At 45.0% G+C, this 21,268-nt stretch overlaps 1 protein-coding gene across 3 annotated transcripts in view; it reads left to right on the top strand.

Moving 5' to 3' along the window:
- CDH4 (cadherin 4) overlaps positions 1-21,268 on the top strand; it is a 663,987-nt gene that overhangs the window by 621,881 nt on the left and 20,838 nt on the right. For all 3 annotated transcript variants that reach the window (XM_074969700.1, XM_074969701.1, XM_074969702.1), the window contains 4 exons: positions 3,207-3,460; positions 7,776-7,918; positions 17,937-18,170; positions 19,681-19,914. In XM_074969700.1, the coding sequence (XP_074825801.1) occupies positions 3,207-3,460; positions 7,776-7,918; positions 17,937-18,170; positions 19,681-19,914 (865 nt within the window). The remainder of the gene's footprint in view (positions 1-3,206; positions 3,461-7,775; positions 7,919-17,936; positions 18,171-19,680; positions 19,915-21,268) is intronic.

The following is a 21,268-nucleotide window of genomic DNA, read 5'->3' as shown; positions in this document are numbered from 1 at the left end:
CCCCAGAGACATACAGAAATGAAATAAAGTTTGAGGTTCATATCAATAGTAGCGGATTATTCCGTTTGCACGCAGCTATTATACTGAAAACTGGATTGACCTCCGTTCAGGCAGGGACGTGCAGTTTGCATAGCTTGCCATCCTGGTGGGTGTGCAGTATGGATGCTGTCCAGGGAATGTGCTGTATTAAGTCTGTGTATGGCTGAATTGGCCCTGACTGCTATGGAATTCTTTAGCAATGGGAAGATTAGCACAAGCACTTCAGCAGATACAGAGCCCATATTTCACCTTTTTTTTTTCCCTATGGAATTTTCTCCACTTGCCTCAGTGTTGCTGTGGTTTGAATTTGGGCCTAGCATTCCCTTTGCTTACCTAAAACAAGCAAAGCCAGATTCTCTGCTAAGCCAGGAGACTGAGAGGGCTGTCAGGGAGCCAGTTGCAGCCCTCTGATTCTCTGACCAACCTCAGGTGCAGATTGGAGGCTGTTCTAACCTGATCCTCAAGGGACCATCTACCAGCTGGGGATTGCCAGAGTGCATCGCAGTCCAGCCACTCCCTGCTGTCCAGCCACTCCCTGCTGCCCAACTCCCTCCCACCCCAGTGCACCCCTCTGCTGGCATAAGAACCAGCTACACCAGTCTGCACCTGCTGAGGACTCCCTCGTTCCAGGGGAGGGTTAGGATTTGGCAGTCGGTCTCCACTCTCTTTGTGCAAAGGGTGCGGAACACAGCCCAGAATCAGTAAATTCTCAGCACAGTGGAAGAAATATTATCGAGAACTGAGAGTGGCCTCTAGTGTCAGCACTGATAGCAGATCAAGTCTGATCACTGTTACATTCTGAAGGCATCCTCTCCAGCCCAGGCTAAGGAAGTTTTGGCTACAATACTGGGCCTTGTAGGGAAGAAGGTTCTAAACGGGATGCTCAGGAATCCTTGGCAAGGGCCTGAAGGATGAGAGAGAACAGACAGATTTGAACTAGTTCCCCTGGAACCAAGAGCCAGGCCACAACTCTGAAGTCATTAACAAATCTCTGTTTCTCAAAGCATATCAGTGTAGTGTCTTCTGCTTTATGGGCCCTGTCCCTCAACATAGCATCATCTGATGAACTACAGTCCACGGAACGGTGGGTTGAATGTGTATAAATAAATTTTTTTTAGTTTGATATATGTAGCAAAAGGCAAGTGCAGAGGAAAATGAAGTATTAATGAATATGAATTAAGGAGACTAGATGGAGAGTTCGGAGCTGGAAACACATTAGCTGAACAATTCAAATAGTATTGAAGCAAGAAGTTTTAACGTGCCTCCTTTCTTGAAAGCAGCGTAAGTCCCTGCACCAGTGCTGGTGGGTGTTCTGGGTATCAGTCTGTGTGAGTTCCTTTTATTTATTAAGTAAGTGCTGGACCTGCCTGTCAAGAAATCATTTAATAATGGGAACATTGCACAAGCACTTCAGCCAAACACAGATTCCAATATTTGACCTTTTGCCCTTTTTCCTCCATGGAATTTGTTTTTCCCTTGTGGCCATTAGCCCCAGACCAGCCACTCCGTGGTTTGAATTAAGCCCTGGCATTCCTGTTTCTTACATGGAACATAGGGGACGGTGCCTCAGCTGGTGCAAATCAGTGCGTCTCTACTGAAGTCATTAGAGTTTCGCCAGTTTTCACCAGCTGAGACCCTGGCACTCAGCCTCTAGAGCCAGTCAATAGTCATCACATTAGAAGACATATTAGAGGGAATTCATATACTTCTAAATTAATAAATTATGGCAAAGCATGTTTTAACGGGCAGAGGTGTGATCCTGCATAACTCAAGCCTCCCTGGCATATGATTAGCAGCTACCCTCATAATAATTACAGGGATGGTATAGAGATTATTATTACACTGCAGTTCAATCAGTTATGCCAGGTAAAGCTTTTTTATTCCCTCTCACTTCTCCTTTTGTGTATGTTGAAATGAGAGCTACAGCCACCCACTGGCAAAACATACCTTTGGAAATACGTGAGTAACCGTAAAACATCATGTGAGACCAGCTTTCAAAGGCACCAGTGCGAGTCAGGATGATTTACCGAACCAGCTTTAGTACCTTGCGACCCAACCTTCACATGTAATCTTACTTGAGAGGAAACTAGGAGCACTACAGGCTCAGGAGTCCACTGAATCTGACCCAGTTACTTCGCCAGCAGCTTTAAATGCTAATAACTCTGTTAAGTACCTGTCTAATTCCTTTTAACATGGCTACACTTGTTGCTTTTATAGCTGCCCTTGGTGGGAGCAGTTGCTGAAATCTGAATGCTACGGTTGGCCAGGTCTACGCTACGAAAACCTAGTAGCATAGTTCTGTCGGACAGGGGTGGGATGAGGTGTGATCCCTGACCGACAGAGCTGTGCCCACAGAAGCCCCTAGTGTGGACACAGTTATACCAGCAAAACTGCACTTTTGCCTGAATAGATTATTTTGCTCGGGGGGACTAGAGTAAGCTATACTGACAAAAGCTGCATCCACGCTAGGAGCACCTTGCCAGTATAATATACTGCGCAGGAGCAGTGGAAGCACCTTAAAAGTGGGGTGGGGGGGCAGAGGTGCCCGAACCATGCCCCACCCCTTCTTCCTCTCCTTGCCCTCATGCCACCCATTCCCCAGAGGCCCTGCCCCCACACCACTCCTCCCCAGGGCCCCACTTCCATGCTGCTTCTTCCCCCTAAGACTCTGCCCCCCGCTCACTCCTTTCTGCCCTCTCCTCCCCGTCGCTTGCCCTTATCGCTGGTAAAAAAGGGGGCGGGGGATGGCCCCGTCTGTTCTGGAGTCCCTGATACTGGGACAGTTAAATACTGGCAAAGCACTCCTAATGTAGACATGGCCCTAAAGTCAGTCTCCTTCCCTTCTGGAAAATACTTAGCACCTGAACAAAACTTAGGGAAAATCCTTCCGGGTCTTTTTTATCCTGTTTTCTTATTTCCCAGAAATCGAAGGGTCAAATTCTGACCTCATTTATACAAGTGTGAATCTGGAGTAACTTTGTTTGCTGAAGTGATTATTACTTTGGATTTACACCTTTGCAACTGACCACAGAACCTGGATCCTACATCCAGAAATTAGATTACACAGTGACCTCTAGTATTGTCCCCATTCTAAATCTTCCAGCTTTCTACCAGTGGGTGGAATTTATTCTCCACACGGGGCTATCTTGTGTGCTTGTTTGTTGTAGGCTGTCGATTACGAAATGAACAGGGCTTTCATGCTGACCGTGATGGTGTCAAACCAAGCTCCACTAGCAAGCGGAATCCAGATGTCCTTCCAGTCTACAGCAGGAGTCACCATTTCAGTCACGGATATCAATGAGGCGCCCTATTTTCCAACGAACCACAAGTTAATCAGGCTGGAGGAAGGGGTGCCCCCGGGGACGGCACTGACAACATTTTCAGCTGTGGATCCTGATCGCTTCATGCAGCAAGCAGTAAGGTGGGAAACCAGATAGACAAAGGAGGTAGTATAAAATCAAGAGCAAGAGTTAGGATATAGAAGGCTGGGGGCATGCACCAATCAAAGCAACCAAAGCAACAGTGTGCACCAATCAGAATCTACTGCATAAACTAGCCTATATAATGTAATTATAATGCTTGGCACTTCTCTAGCACCTTCCATCCAAAGCTCTCAACACACTTAGCAGCCTTTAATATTCAGGACAATACCAATGGGTGAGATTCTGAATGGGGCTATTTGTGGAGTAAGACACAGTCAGACCCAGTGTCACATAAGTGAATCTCAGAAAGGGTTTAATTCTGAGCAGTGCTGAGAGCCTTCACCTACCCCCCCCCCCAGCCCAATGAAATCAATCAACATTCAGGGAGCTAAGTCCCCTTATCAGTATAAAACGTATTTATTATTCCTATTATAGTAACTCTTAGGGTCCCTGACTCAGATCAAGGCCCCACTGTACTAGGTACATATGCATGATCATCATAGACAGTTCCTGCCCCAAAGAGCTTACAGTCTAAATAGACAAGACAGACAAAGGGTAGGAGGAAAGAAGTCATATTATTCCAATTTACAGGTGGCACAGAAGGATTAAGGGCTAGATTTTCAAAGGTATTTAGACCCTTAAACATGCAGATAGGCAAGATTTTCAAAAGCGCTTATCTGCATCTTTGGGTGCCTAAATACCTTTGAAAGTCCCGCCCTAAGTGACTTGCCCAATGTCACAAAGAAAACGTGGCAAAGCGGGGAACCGAATCAACTTTTCCAGAGTCCCATTCTAGTGAATGAATCACAAGACCATCCTTCATCCCCTTTCAGGAGCACCTGGGCACCTTCCAGATGCATGTTCAAATTCCACTGAACTTCATGGGCTTGACTTTTAAAATGGTTAGGCTTGCATCATGCAGCTTCATGGGCTTGACTTTTAAAATGGTTAGGCTTGCATCATGCAGCTACTGCTCTGCATAAACAAAGTGGGCCAGTGGTGGGCAACCTGTGGCCCATCAGGGTAATCTGATTGCGAGCCGCGAGACATTTTGCTGATGTTGACCGTCTGCAGGCATCACCCTCAGCAGTTCCCAGTTGCAGCGGTACTCTGTTCCCGGCCAAAGGGAGCTGCGGGAAGCAGTGGCCAGCAGCTCCCAGTGGCTGGGAACAGAGAACCACAGCCACTGGGAGCTGTGGGGGGCGGTGCCTGCAGATGGTCAATGTCAGCAAAATGTCTCGCAACCTGCAATCAGATTACCCTGATGGGCCGCATGTGGCCCGCGGGCCGCAGGTTGCCCATCACTGCTTTGAAGGGTCTTTATTTCCCTTCCTTCCCCACTAAAGCCAGTTTTGAAGTCCATAGAGGAGAACAGTTCCCATCAGCTCAAATACTCTCTCTGATCTGTGGATATTTGGATTGTACTCCAAAATGAAAATTACTAGTTGTAACTTCTCCTGTTTTGGGGAGAATGACACACTGGGCTGAGCCGTTTTTTCTGACTGCCTGGCAGATACATAGGACCTTGCATGATCTTCTCTAAATATCAACAGCAAGTTACTTGAGCTGTTCTTCATAGCATTCCTGGGACACACATTTCATTGAAAATTTGGATCCAATGACACTATTTTTAAATGTAAGCGTAGCTCTCTCTTACCTGGGTTTCATCACGACAGAGTGACTCCAAGAAGCTGCAAAATATTGTTAGGCTCAGTGGAGACTTTCCCCAGCAGTTTTTGTGAACAAAGCAAAGTGATATTTTGGTTTGTTTTTGTCTTGTCTTCACAGCTGGCACTGCCGAGTTAGACACACAAAAAATGCTAGAGGGTAAATATTCGAAGCAGTGAAATGAATGGGCGATACATATGTATACACTAATCTCCTAAACAGTTTTCAGTTAGCTGAGAACAGGATCCAGCCACTATATCTTTGCAAGCAGCTTTTATAGTCTTTTATTAAATATAATTTTCCCAAATGAAAGATCTGGGCTTAAGAACATCCCCCAACAAGCCACAGCTATTGTTAGTGATCATAGCCTATGTCACAGCTCAAATTATCTTCTTTAGCCACAAACGAATCCATGAAGGCAGCTTTGCAGGCCGGATCACTGATCATTTTCAGCAATGAAAGGGCACAGTGACAACCATGATATTAAAAAACAATCACCTTAAAGAATATAGCTCCATGCAACATAACAGTTTTACTTGGCAGGGGCTTGTGCAGACAATTTATTGTTGTTTGAATCCAGACTGGACTCAGGCTGCTCACTTTTCACTTTGAGTTCCAGCTTCAAACAAACCAGCACCTGAAAGTGAAATTCAGCCAAAGCCATGGAGTTCACCTGCTTACGTATCAGGGGACCTTGAATTTTGCAGGATGTTGATGCAAAAACCATCAACAAGCCCAAGTTGTCTCCAAAATAAGCCCAAGTGTGTTTGCTTATTTCAATAACATATAATATGGTCCTTTCTACTGCTCCTGGACACATGACAGATAGCAACAAAGATTCATTTTAACATAAACATTAGAAAAGTAAGCCCCGTAGAAATCATGAGCAATAAAGAGAGAATTTAAAAAAAAATTAAAGAGAGTGCCTCTGTTTAGAGCCATTTGGAAAAGGTTTGACTGGAATGTGCCAAGCTCTATAGAACCACCAGGTAGAATGCTAACAACCTTGAGCTGTGGTAGATTGGCAAGAGGAGTACGTCGGTGCTGGGACTACAGGTGTGGAGTGTGCTGCAGAACCCTCTGGCTTGAAGTGGTCTCCATCATACACAGTGTTTACAGTTTGGTTCAACGGCTCTCAGCGCCCCCAACTGTAGAAATTGTTCCAGCCCCCATAGGGTAATAAATTCCACAGTTGGGGGCCCTCCAGCTGAGAATGCCCTGCCTCTGGTCCTAACAGAGCACCCTTGAGGATTGCCAGAAAATGTGCCTCGGGTGAAACTGTGCTGAACCACCTGGTCTGAATTTCAAGACTGCGATGCTGTCAGGACCCCTGCATGGCTCCTGGGTTTGCCGTGAATTTTCCAGCACTGTCCTAGTGAGAAAGAATGAATTTGTTTTGATGGTCTTCTCAGATCTAGTATGACTGCATTGTTTAGATAGATATCTTATGACCGATCATTTGCCCTTCTACTGGCAGGCAATTAAGTAAGCCTCATAATATCCCTGAGATATGTAGGGCAAACTGAGGCACGGAGAAATGATGTGACTTGCCGAAGGAGATGCAGTGTCTCAGAGCCAGAGCCAGGAATAGATTTTCCCTTTTCCAGTCTTGTGCACTAACTACCAAAATACACTCCCTTCTGTATTACTCTTTTTTCTCAGGACTGTATTGACCCTATCAGCTTCCATAGGCTCTAAAAGTTTGTCCTGCATGCTACTAAGGTCACGGAATTTCAGCACTTCCATTGCAACTCTTTCTTCTCACAGAGCCGGCTCTGCAGTAGCTGTCATCCCAAATTCCCTGCCGGCCATTACACTGCTGCTCTACTCTCCACAGCCAGTGCACAGCTGCACCAGCTAGCCATGTCTCACATACTGGCTAGACACTCTTCAGAGTCCACCTGACCGTCCATCTCCCTGTCTGAGGTTCTTCTCCAACTTCCCAACACACACGCACACATACATATACCCCTCCCCGCAGCCACTCCAAAATGGCACACCTAAAATTGCTTCAGCCTGGCCTCATGGGCCTATTGGCAAATACAGCCGTAAGTTCCCATCATACACCACTGAGGTAATTGCGTCTGGTTCTCTAATGTAAAATATGTTGATTGGCCAGAATGATGTCAGTCTTAGGAGTCCCACCTTGTAGAAGTGGTCCTTCCAGCACTAATTCCTTATGGTGTGTGGGGTGGACAGGGAGGTATATCCAGTATTTCGGAGCAATCTCTATTGTAGGAGGGCTGGAGCAGGAAATGGGGAAATAACCTCTCCTTTAGTCTGAGCTCTTGAGGAACAAGCACATGAATGTAGGGACCATTTCGTACTCTAACAAGGGCCCTTTTATCTTTATTAGCAACTTGCTGTAGAATAGGCTTGTTGCCGGTAGCAGGAAGCTGGAGCATAAGTGGCACTTAGCAGAAGGCAGAACCTTTAACGGGTAGGAAATGGAAAAATTGAATAATTGCAGAGGTCAAAAAAATGACCAGCAATGGACACTCAATTAGTGTTTTGTTTGTCAACAAAACCAGTTATCCAAAAGCTCCTTCAAAACAGGGGTCAGGAGTCCAAAAAAACCTTATTTCAAGCTGTATTAAGGACATGTCACTGAAAAGACTGCCATGTATTTATTTCCTTTCTCTGTAGATACTCCAAGCTGTCAGATCCTGCAAACTGGCTGAACATTAATGCCACAAACGGTCAGATCACTACTGCTGCTGTCCTTGATCGAGAGTCAGTCTACATTAAGAATAATGTCTATGAGGCCACATTCTTGGCGGCTGACAACGGTGGGCCCAAGCTTCCCATTGTTCATGCTTCAATAATACTCTAATGTGATGCATTAACAGGAATGATGCCCTGACAGAGTTGTCAGTATAAGTTATCTTTTCCCCAGGTTTTATGGTTAAAAATGCGAAAGTGGGACAGGAAATTGCTGGAGTAAATTAAATGTGCACTGCATTCAGAGAGTGTTATTAAGGGAAAGTCAGGGCAAATGGAAAATTGATTTGGGAAGTTCTGTGTAGCAGTGTAGCCTATATCTAAGGAAATACCAAAGGGGTATGAGCTCCATGTGCTGCAAAACACACCCATCTTCATTATCATACAAAACCCGCAGCTGAGAAATGTTCCATCAGGAAATCAGAAACAATTTGAAGGGACAGAGGGGATGGTATTAAAAAGAAACGGACCTGTTTTAATGTAAAGATGCTATAACTTTCTTAAAACTGTCTGTCTCGTCTAATCTGATCTCTCTCTATCTATCTACATTTCTAAAGTGCCCAGCCATCACCACAGTAGCTAGGTACTAGTGTGCTTTAGTGTATCTGGATAGCTGTGACCAATACAATGCTTCTTTTTGAGATTAGAGAGTGAAGGTGGGGGAGGTAATATCTTTTATTGGACCAACTTCTGTTAATGCAAGAGATGAGCTTTCAAGCTTACACAGACCTTCTTCAGGTCTGGGAAAGGTACTCAGAGCGTGACTCACAGCTAAATACAATGTGGAACAGCTAAGGAGTTAGCACATGTTGCAAGAGACCATTCAAAATGACGTGGACAGTTAACACCGTTAGTCATCTTCTCGAGATGTCAGGCTGAGGTCCTGAACACTTGTGGTCATTAAAGATAGCACAGCACTTTTAATGAAGTTAGTGGTGTCAACCCCAGTGTCCAGACCCAATGCAAACTCAAGCGATTAAATTCTGCTGACCTACATTTCTCCTAGTTCCAAGGAGAGGCCAGGGATAAGCGAAGGTGACTATGTTTGGAACTACACCCAGCCACTGCCACATTATTATTTAATTTATTATTCCTTTAGATTTGGAGCAGCCTCTATGGGTGCCCATTCCAGCGTCTGGGGGCTAGATTCACAAAAGTGTGGAGATGTTGCAAGGATGAGCCTCACTTTTAAGCACCTAGAAAACCACAGGAACACACTGTGATTCACAAAGCCTGATTCGGGCACCCAAGCACCCTGTAAATGAAGGGGGTGAGATGGGTGCCTTAGACTGTGATTCACAGAAGCCAGCACACTAGGCCGGGAGCCGCCTAAGATAGACAATGGGTGATGCTGACCAGGGGAGGTGTGCTAAGCCCACCCGTCTCCCAAATCTCCAGTGGGGGAGATTTAGGTTGGATATTAGGAAAAACTTTTTCACTAGGAGGCTGGTGAAACACTGGAATGCGTTACCTAGGGAGGTGGTGGAATCCCCTTCCTTAGAAGTTTTTAAGGTCAGGCTTGACAAAGCCCTGGCTGGGATGATTTAGTTGGGATTGGTCCTGCTCTGGGCAGGGGGTTGGACTAGATGGCCTCCAGAGGTCCCTTCCAACTCTGTTATTCTATGATTCTATGAGTTAGGAGCCTAAGAGCAGGAAGGAAGTTAGTTTAACAGAAATTAAAAGGTACAGTGCCAGAAGTAAAATCCCTGCAAGCTGCATGGAAACTTTTTAAACACACCATAATAGAGGCTCAACTTAAATGTATACCCCACATTAAAAAACATAGTAAGAGAACCAAAAAAGTGCCACTGTAGCTAAACAACAAAGAAAAGAAGCAGTGAGAGACAAAAAGTGTTAAAAAAGTGGAAAATTTAAGTACATCAGAAGCAGGAAGCCTGCTAAACAACCAGTGGGGCCACTGGATGATAGAGATGCTAAAGGAGCACTCAAGGACGATAAGGCCATTGCGGAGAAACTAAATGAATTCTTTGCATCGGTCTTCACGGCTGAGGATGTGAGGGAGATTCTCAAACCAGAGCCATTCTTTTTAGGTGACAAATCTGAGGTACTGTCCCAGATTGATGTGTCATTAGGGGAGGTTTTGGAGCAAACTGATAAACTAAATAATCATAAGTCACCAGGACCAGATGCTTTTCACCCAAGAGTTCTGAAGGAACTCAAATGTGAAATTGCAGAACTACTAATTGTAGTTTGTAACACATCATTAAATCAGCTTCTGTACCAAATGACTGGAGGATGGCTAATGTGACACCAATTTTTAAAAAGGGCTCCAGAGGTCATCCTGGCAATTACAGGCCAGTAAGCCTGACTTCAGTGCTGGGCAAACTGGTTGAAACTACAGTCAGACATATAGATGAACATAATTTGATGGGGAAAAGTCAACATGGTTTTGGTAAAGGCAAATCATGCCTCACCAATCTACTAGAATTCTTTGAGGGGTCAACAAGCATATGGACAAGAGGGATCCAGTGAATATAGTGTACTTAGATTTTCAGAAAGCCTTTGACAAGGTCCCTCACGAAAGGCTTGTAAGAAAAGTAAACTATCATGGGATAAGAGGGAAGGTCCTCTCATGGATTGTGGACTGGTTAAAAGATATGAAACAAAGGGTAGGAATAAATGGTCAGTTTTCAGAATGGAGAGAGGTAAATGGTGTCTCCCAGTGGTCTATACTGGGACCAGTCCTATTCAACATATTCATAAATTATCTAGAAAAAGGGGTAAACAGTGAGGTGGCAAAATTTGCAGATGATACAAAACTACTCAAGACAGTTAAGTCCCAAGCAGACTATGAAGAACTACAAAAGGATCTCACAAAACTGGGTGACAACAAAAGTCACTGGGTGACAACAAAATGGCAGATGAAATTCAGTGTTGATAAATGCAAAGTAATGCACATTGGAAAACATAATCCCAACTATACATATAAAATGATGGGGTCTAAATTAGCTGTTACCACTCAAGAAAGATCTTGGAGTCATTGTGGATATTTATCTGAAAACATCCATGCAGAATTCAGCAGCAATCAAAAAAGCAAACAGAACGTTGGGCATCATTAAGAAAGGGATAGCTAATAAGACAGAAAATATCATATTGCCTCTATATAAATTGATGGTACGCCCACATCTTGAATATTGCGTGCAGGTGTGGTCGCCCCATCTCAAAAAAGATATACTGGAATTGGAAAAGGTTCAGAAAAGAGTAACAAAAATGATTAGGGGTATGGAATGGCTGTCATATGAGGAGAGATTAATAAGACTGGGACTTTTTAGCTTGTAAAAGAGACAACTAAGGGGGGATATAATAGAGGTCTATAAAATCATGACTGGTGTGGAGAAAGTAAATAAGGAAGTGTTATTTACTCCTCATAACACAAGAACTAGGGGTCACCAAATGAAATTAATAGGCAGCAGATTTAAAACAAACAAAAGGAAGTATTTTTTCACACAATGCACAGTCAACCTGTGGAATTCCTTGCCAGAGGATGTTGTGAAGGCCAAGACTATAACAGGGTTCAAAAAAGAACTAGATAAGTTCATGGAGGATAGGTTCATCAATGGCTATTAGCCAAGATGGGCAGGAATGGTGTCCGTAGCCTCTGTTTGCCAGAAGCTGGGAAAGGGTGACAGGGGATGGATCTCTTGATTACCTGTTCTGTTCATTCCCTCTGGGATCCCTGGCAGTGTCCACAGTCAGAAGACAGGATACTGGGCTAGATGGACCTTTGGTCTGACCCAGTATTGCCCTTCTGATGTTCTGCTAGCCATGCTCAGCTGTGAACCCTCTTTGGAGTTAGGCTTCTTTTTTCAAGAAGCCAGAGGGTTGGGGGTGGGGAAAGGGAACGAGGATCTCCTTCATAACTTTTAGCCCAATGGTTAGGGTACTCTCCTGGGTCTCCCACATCCTGGTTGATTGCCCTAATCACCAGGCTACAGGCATTTCTCTCTCTCTGCCACAGATGGTTCTGTAACCTGCTCCACTGTGGGTAACCACTTAGTTATTTGGGTGCAGGAAAGAGAGATAGCACAAGCATGAGCAGGACTCTGTAGCCTGGTGGTTAGAGCAACTCACCCAGGATGTGGGAGACCCCAGAACCAGTCCCTCTGCTTCACTGAGTTGTTAAGTGTCCAACAGGAAAGACGGATGGGGCCCCACCTTAGAATATCCCATAGCCCTATGGATATGGTGCTCCTCTAAAAGATGGCAGATCCCTGTTCAAATCCCTTCTCTTCACCAGCTGGAGGGGGGACTTGAACTAGGGGTCACCAACCTTCCAGGTGCATACCCTGGGCTAAAAGTTATGAGGGAACCTCTACCTCTGGCAGTTTTGTGTGAACTTGCCTGGCCAGATCTAGCATGTGGCCTCTGACCATGCCTATCAGATTGGGCCCTGCACATGAGTTAGGTGATGTATGCCTATCTTCCTTTGATTTGTGAATTGCTTTGGGCTTAGGCAGGGAGATAGGTGCCAGGATGCCTAGCGGAGTCAGAAACAGAGGTGCCTAGGGAACTTTTTACTGCAAAAACTTAGGTGGAACTTAAAACTGGGATGTAGGCACCTAAGTCTGGGGTTTAGGTGCCTAAGTACTTTTGTATCAGAGGGTAGCCGTGTTAGTCTGGATCTGTAAAAGCGGCAAAGAGTCCTGTGGCACCTTATAGACTAACAGACGTATTGGAGCATGAGCTTTCATGGGTGAATACCCACTTCGTCAGATGCATGTAGTGGAAATTTCCAGAGGCAGGTATAAATAAGTACTTTTGTGAATCTGTGCCTGGGCACCCATCCCATGCTTTAAAATACCCAATACCAGGTTAGAATTTGTGGCTCTGATATCTCTCCGACCCCCATCAGCAGATTGGCTGGGCCTGCTGAGCCAAAATGATTTTGCCTTTCCTGCCCCCCCCTTTAAAAGTTGACTGGGAGGGAGTTCTTCAGGCTTCCACTCCTCTCCTCATCTCCCTGAGGTCTTGGGAAGGGGATCAAGCTACTGTTCCCTCTAAATGGTACCTTTGAGGGGAATGCCAGGTACGGCTGCCAATTCTCTAATCACATGGGATGTTGTGGGACCCAGTAATAGCTTCCCCACCTCTAACATACGCATGGCAGCAGCGCTCTCTGCTCCCTGCTGCAGCCTCTGCTTCACTCCAGCTGCACTACAAATCCTAGAACCCCTTGCATGATTCACCCTGTTCCCCGCAGAACGGGAGCCCATAGCCTGACATGACAGCCCCTTCTGAAGCTGACAGCATAGGAAGCAGCCAGCCAGTGCCTCACAATACTCCCTGGAAGAGAGGGAAAAGGAGCAAATGTTCACCCTTTTTAGCCTAGGTCCCAACTTAAGCTGACACACACACATTGGCCTCAGTCTAGCAAAGCACTTAAGCATGTACTTAACGTTAAGCACGTGAGTAAGTAAATGGGACTGCTTATGTGCTATGCTGAATCAGGGACATGGTCTGCATGTCAGCTTAGGTTTGCAATGCCTGTTGGGATCCTTCAGGCTGAAAGCCACTAGATAAAACATAAGTGCTTTCATACAAGAGAGGCTCACTGTCCTGTAGAAACCCCCCACTTATTGATTCTCAAGCTCTCCTCCAGGTAATGCCAGTTTGGGGCATAGCAAGGGGAGCAAGCAGAGCTGCTTTGACATTGGTAATCAATGCACTAATGAGCAAATCCTGCCTCCCTCCTGCGGTTGCAAGAGAACCACCAGAATTCCTCAGCGGGCAGGATTTTGCGAGCCCACAGTTAACGTTCACCCCCTGCCTACTACAGAGTCTAGATCCATGGAGGGTTCCCTGTAGACTAGCATACAGGCAAGCAGGGAGCACCAGGTGACCTTTGTGCTCCACAGACGCTTGAGGCTAAAGTGGCTATTATTTATTTATATTAACGCCCAACTGAGAGCAGGGCCCCATTGTGCTAGGTCTGCTGTACATTCACACTGTAAAAGTCCATGCCCCAAATCTAAGTAGACGAGACAGCAAAGGAAGGATCATTAGCCACAGAGAGATTAAGGGATTTGCCAAGGGTTACACAGAAAATCTGTGGCAGAGATAGAAATTGAAGCCAGATCTCCTGAGTCCCATGCCTGTGCCTGAACCACAAGACCACCCTTCCTCACTATAGGAAGGGACATGATTCTTCCCTGCTGCCCCCACCAGGGTTCCCACCACCCACCCAACAATTCAGGTTGGACACTGGTGGAACATGATTAGGGGCTCTCTCATTTGCTGTCTGTAATCCTGATAAAGAAAAGCTGCCCATACAGCAGCACCTTCTCTTGAGCCATTATTCAGCAGCTCTGAGAGCTGAAATCTGGATGAATTCCTTTATTCTGAAAAATTAATCTGTTGCTGTTCTACTGCAGCCATCACAATGCACAAACAACACCCCGTTATTTAAAATGCTGGTTTGAGTGCTTAGGGTAATGGCTAAAGTTTTGTCTAGGTTAACTGACTCCTTTCAGATTTCTTCCTAAGTTCCATGTGCTGTGTCATCACATACTTAGCAAAGCAGGTTTGGGGTTTTTTTTCCTTCCTTGAAGGAAGAAACAACATTCTGCTTTGTTAAACCCTTTTGGATATTTTCTGAATGTGACTAGTAAGCTGTTCCACTCGTTGGACATGATTGCTCCCTGAACTACAATAAGGAGCTGTTCACACAGGAGCAAAAAGTGCAGCTTCTGTTTAAAAAAATCATAATCAGTTTAATGTTTTTATTTCAAGTTGCTTCCCTTTTCAACTTCCCCTCTGCTCCATCTAGTTTCATGTGCTTCTGTGGGGGGGTCCTCTTGGGTTGTCTGCCATTACACCGTGATAAAGAGGGGGTGGATGGTTCCCCAGCACCAGGTCACATAAATTCAGTTTAATTTGTTTCCGCCAGTACTGGTCAGCTCAGTGTTACAGGCCCCAAGGAAACGTCCTTGTACATAGGAGGGCACTTTAAAGGCATTTGCCCTCTCTTGAATGGAGAAGACCCACCAGGCAGCAGATCTATGGGTGCTTTAGAAAATCCCTCCAAAGGTTCAATGAAATGATAATGGGGAAGCATCACATTTTTGATTCACTGCGGAAGTTGCTTCCTGTGTCAAGCAGGCTTTCCAATGCCTTGATGCTGTTAACTAGAGCAGGCCTTTCAGAGCACCCATTACTATGAAAAAGGAAAAGACAGTGGTCATTCGCACTGTGGCTAGACTTAGAGTTGTCACCTCTACTCTTGTGTTTAGAAGTACCAAATCTTTTCCATACCAGCTTCATTTCTATTTTAACTCTCAGATCAAGCCAGGCAGCCAGATTCTCCACTGAAGTCAAATGAACTGTTTTGATTTATACCAGCTGAGGATTGAGCCCCATGATCCTTTTAGGACATCAACACCTCCCCGCCCTTTCCCATAGAGTAACTGAAACAATTTGAAACTATCTGTTTTTTGGTAAAGGGAATTTCTATAAATTGTTTTAAATCATTATTATGATTGTTTTAATCTCTCCTGGGGTTGCTCCTGAATGCACTTCAGGGACATCAAGAAACTGCTAAATGAGTAAATGGGCACGAGACACCCACTTGCATGCATAAATCAGCGTTTGTGCATGCACTTGCAAGTATCTGTTTTGCATGTGCAAATGCAGATTATTTCAGTCACGTCTGTATTACTGCCTCCTAGTATTGGAAGCTTATTTTAAAGACCCTTTAAAAACGTGTCCCTAAAGGTGCAGAAGCCCATGTAAAGTCTGTAGTTAGTCCTAAATTCTGGGCATCATGTAAACAGGAAAAATCACCTACGCTTTTCCACAGAAGATACTAACAACGACTCTGTTGCATGTACAGCCTTTGTAGCCCCATGGGCTTTGCATCTTTCTGCAGCAAACTCCAGGGCTGATTAAGGATGTTTGTTCTAAAGGGAGGCCTATGGAGAGCTCCATGGGCGAAAGGATGGTGTCTGTGATAAAAGGTTGGGAGGGAGAATGAAGGAATCATGGGAGAGGGATTTTCAGGGCTCCACCAGGGTCTTTGAGACCCCACAGTCAGCAAAAACAAGCAAGGAGCACGTCCTTGTTTGATAGAAGAAGTCCTAAACTTGTTTGATAGAGAAGTCAGCTCATTTTCCATTTTGAGCAGCTTATTTGAGCTGATTTTTTGAGCGGCTAAACTTGTTTGATAGAGAAGTCCTAAACAAACAGGAAGCATCGTGGAATGATGGGAAAAGTGGTGTTTTTTTAGTTTGTTTCATGCCAGCACTAGGAAGAAGGGACCATGAATTGAAAATATAAGCTTAAAAAAAATTACCGAGGCAGAGCTCTTTGAGGAAATAAGTAGTGTAGAGGCCTGGAACAAAACCGCCTGCAGTTCAGGGATGGGGGGAAATGAAAAACACTGAACCATTTAAAAGAAAACTAGCCGTTTTTCTTGTTAGAGGGACGGTTATTGAAGCATGCAGGGCTAGGAAAGCAGAAGAACCAGACCTTTGCAGAGGATTTCACAGGACATGGTGATTAAGATTAAGCTTTTAATCTTAAAAAATAAAACAAAAACTAAGAGCCTGATCCAGATAACTTTACATGACTTAGCCTTACTCAGGCAAACAGTTCAACTGAAGTCAATGGGACTACTCATCTGAGTAAGGATTGCAGGACTGAGACCTTTGTGTCAGGAAGATGCACAGCACCCCTGCTACTTGGAACAAGGTTTAGAATTGAAAAGGAGGAGGATATATTTAGTGGGACTGTCTATTTTTGCATGGTTTGGGTAGAATCATAATGTGTTTTTGTGACAGAGACCATCTGGACCAACACACAGGGGATTGAACCAAGGACTTGAGACCAAAACACAGGTGTCTCTCCAGCTTGAACTAAAAACATAAGAATGGCCATATTGGGTCAGACCAGTAGCCCAGTATCCTGTCTCCCACCAGTGCCAGATGCTTCAAAGGGAGTGAACAGAACATGGCAATTATCAAGTGATCCATCCCCTGTTGTCCAGTCCCAGCATCTGGCAATCAGAGAGACTGCCTAAAAGCCATAATAAAACCATATCATCTGTGGATTGGACAGAGAGGGGGACACGTAGCACATCCTGACCAGTGAATTACACTTCTTTTCATCTTTGATCCCACATCTGTTTCTTCTTTCTTATCCCCGCCCCGTCCCCATCTTGCTTCAGCCCTCCCCCTCTTTCCTCCCAAACAGAAATTAGTAAAAATTATTCAACCCCACCCTCCTACCGGTTTGAAACTATCTGTTTCAAAGTTTCCTAGTGATTTCCTTGTCCCTGTGTGAAATCTTACAAGATGTATCATTAAAACCTTCCAAGTTCTCATGAAAAATGCTGTTTTGTTCCATTATAAAATGGAGCTGGGGTTTCAACCCCAACCTACCGGTTTGGGGGTTGAATAAAATGAGACCCAGATTCTGGGTATGGTTTAGCAAAACTGAAATCTAACCAACCAGGTTATGCAGAATGAAACCATTGCAGATTCAGCCCTTCTCTAGAGAACTGAGCCGAACTCGGAACCATTTATTTGACTGTCTCCCAAACTTCGGGGCTTTGGAGAAAATGAGACCTGGACCCTGAGCTTTGGCTTGCCCAATTCTGAATGTCTCTGTTCCCCTACCAACTAATCACTACGAATAGCTATAATGTTAATACCAAATATCTTGCCTTAGGGACTCCTGCCTTCTTGTTAACTCTTCCTCCCTCTTACTGAATGACTTGCCTGCCCAGTATGATGGGGACACACTGTAACTACACAGTTAACATGGGAGTTGTGTAACATGGGGTCTAGTGTAAAATCATGGAACAGCTCCGTTTTACTCAATGGAACAAAACAGCATTTTTCATGAGAACTTGGAAGGTTTTAATGATACATCTTGTAAGATTTCACACAGGGACAAGGAAATCACTAGGAATCTAAGGGGGAAACAACAAAAAAATTCTTCAGGCCTCCTCCATGCTTTAGTACGTGGAGCTGTAAGGTTTTCCAAGGGCGTGGGGGTTAGCGTCGTTGTGCATGCCAATTCTTGTGCTGTATTTGTCGTTACTCGTTTGAATCTGCCTCTCCCGTTCAGGTATCCCCCCAGCAAGTGGCACTGGCACTCTGCAGATCTATCTAATTGACATCAATGATAACGCTCCTGAGCTTCTGCCAAAGGAGGCACAGATCTGTGAAAAGCCAAACCTGAATGTCATCAACATAACAGCCTCAGATGCTGACATCGATCCAAATGTTGGACCCTTTGTCTTTGAGCTGCCAAGTGTGCCATCTGCAGTCAGGAAGAACTGGACCATAACAAGGCTAAATGGTAAATGGGGCAGGCAATCCTGAGGACACTTGGAATCCTGTGCACTAATGAGGACCGCGTACAGTTGCAAACTTCCCTGCTTCTTTGTCTGATTTTTTTAAGCACATTATGTCGAGCATTATAGACAAGATAGCTAATCAGAAATGATTTGTATCAGACCTGTAGCATAATTCTAAGAGCTTTGGCACTTGGCTTTTTTAATGCAGTTCATAATTATGAACAGTTATCAGGACTGAACTGGGTATAAATCATCCGTGATGGCCAAGGGGAAAAAAGCTATTATCAGTCTTCCTTATGTTCCAGTGTAATTGTCATGAGCCACAATCACGATCAATGTTCATTTCTCTGACCATAATTGCTTAAAGGCAGCCTTTTAATTTACCATGGAACCAGGCGGGCTAGGTAAGTGTGAAGATTACCAGTATGTGCAGGATTTTTAAATAGCGGCATGCAACCTCAGTTGGCTCTAATTGGCCCACTTACTGGCGGTTTCAGCGTTGAAGGAAAGGAATGGACGTGTCATGGAAACCGAACTACCCTCTTGTCTTAAAAGCTGATCCCTTCAGGCCAGGTTTCAGACACTCTGCCAGGGTGGCATGAGAAAGCTGCTTGTTCAGTGGCTGAAAAGAGGGATTCAGGCTTGGTCTACACTTAAAAGTTAGGGCGACATAGTTGGTCAGGGTGTGAGAAAACACACACACCTCCAGTGCCATAGCTCTGCTGGCCTAACCCCCAGTGTAGACACAGCTGTGTCAACAGAAGAATGCCTCCGTCTATGCAACCACTGTTGCTTGGGGATGTGCTGTTGCACAGTGACTGAAAAACCCCTTCCATGGGTGTAGGTTGTGTCTACACTATGGGTTATGCCGGCATAGCTACGGCACCATACCTATGCTGGTGTAGTGTCCATAGTGTAGACATCATCTCAGTTTCCTAACCTGCCAATCCAGCACCTCTCGCAGTCGTTACATGTGTAGCAATAGGAAGGAAAGGCAGGAAGAAATAAAATGACTGGATAGGGTTGTGCAAAAATATTGGGGCAGGAGAATATATGAGCAGAGCCCCAGCATAGTGACCCTGTTACAGCCCAGAACTGGGGAGGTGCAAAGGCATTTTACCACTGATATCCCAAATCTGGCCAGCCAATTTTCAACATTATCATACGTGCTTCACTAGTTCCTTGCCATCAGTTTTTAAATTCAAGCAACTGACCACTGGTTTTCTAACGACATCAAGCAGGATTAATAGTATAGGGAACTGGCATTACTTTGAAATGAAGCATGCGTGACGCATCTTGTTCATCCTGTTAGTCTTGGCAGGCTGACCATTCAACCAGACTTCAGGAAAGCAGTCTGGCACTCAAGTGGTTCTGATGTGGAGTAGGGTGTTGTAGCCTGGTTGGCCTTTTTTTCACTGAGCTGATCTGAGAGTGGAGTTTCCAATATATTAATACCGTTTTTAGCACCTCTGTCAGAGCTGCCGTCAGTCTGTCTGTTTCTGTTGCCCCCAGGTGACTATGCCCAGCTCAGTTTGCGAATAATGTATCTGGAGGCTGGCATGTATGATGTCCCAATTGTCGTGACGGATTCAGGGAACCCTCCCTTGTACAACACTTCCATCATTAAAGTGAAGGTTTGTCCATGTGACGAGAATGGAGACTGCACTACCATCGGGGCCGTCGCTGCCGCTGGACTGGGAACAGGTGCCATCATAGCGATCTTGATATGCATCATTATTTTACTAAGTAAGTGTTGCAGCAGGTAACATGTGTGCAGAAATCTTAAGCCAGAAGCATTCTGATTGAAATGGAAGGTTTATCAGCAGATCCCCCCGGTAGATCACAGAGCAACCAAACTCCATTCTCTCCTAGAGATTTGACTGATTAACTGCACTGTAACAATTCAGCTGTGGCCAAGAAAATGAGCCATAAAGCCAGGACTGTCATTTAAGGTGGCATAGTCTCCTTTTAAGTTAGCAGCTGCATCATCAAACAATATGAGAAGCAACAGGTTGGAAGCAAACTCTTGTGCAAAATATTTACAGTGAATCATGGTCCACGTGATGCTGTACTTTGGCTTCCTTTATTATTTATTTATGTATTATAGAGAATTGGTACCTGAGCAAAACAGAAAATATTTGGTGCCGAGCAGCCCACTCAAAACACCTCTGTGTCCATCCTTCTGCCAGGTTGCCCTTATGTGACATTGTTTCTGGAAATGCTGTTGGCAAAAGAGGTACACCTAGGAGTGATGTACAAGCGTTAGTGTTCCACTTCCCTTCCTGCCCGCCTCGTCCCTAGTCTCACTCTTATATGCTGAATCTTTCAAGATGCATACCAGCTTCATACAAAGGGTGGAAGGTGCAGACCAGATTGCTGGTGATTCAGTCTTTTGCATTCAAACCGCCATCACTAAAATGTAAGCAGAATGGACTGAATCACTAACCCACAACATTTTGACCCAGATCCTGAATGATACTTAGGCCTCTGTCTGCCCCTTTAGGCACCTACGTCCATCATTTAGGTGTCATTTATATTTTCAAAGCTGCTGTCACCTAATCCTGGAGGCACCTAAGACCGCTAGGTACATAACATTCCTCCAGTCATCATTCGCAAGCCACTGAAGTGCTGATGCCACTCCCCAGCTAATGAGTCTCTCGGAGCCCTGGTTTAAGATGAAGCCCCCTGGGCTCTGAAGTCAGATTCTCAAACCAGGCAGGGGAACATCTGTCTTGTCAGCCAGATCCAATCCTACAGGTGTGCACTCAGAGCACACTTAACACCCGTTACTTGCCAGCACCAGCATCAGCAGAGGCAGGCCACCAATAGTTGGAGAGACCGCAGAGCACCTGCCCAAAAGATGCAGGCAGCAAAGAGAAATGTACGGTGAGCATGAGAGAGCTATTCAATGTGAGCAAGAGACAGAGAGAGGGAGTCAGATTAGACTACTTGGCCCAGAATTTTACAGGTATTTAGTATTTAGTATGGTAGTATGTGCCATTCAGTATTGCAACACCTAGCTAATTTAGGAGACTAAATCTCATTTTCAAAAGCTGAAGTCCCACTGTCTTTCAGTGAGAGGCTCCTAAGTGCCTAAGTC

This window comes from Natator depressus, chromosome 13 (genome assembly GCF_965152275.1).
Source record: "Natator depressus isolate rNatDep1 chromosome 13, rNatDep2.hap1, whole genome shotgun sequence".
Classification (NCBI taxonomy): Eukaryota; Metazoa; Chordata; order Testudines; family Cheloniidae; genus Natator; species Natator depressus.
This window is presented reverse-complemented; position numbering and strand designations above follow the sequence as displayed.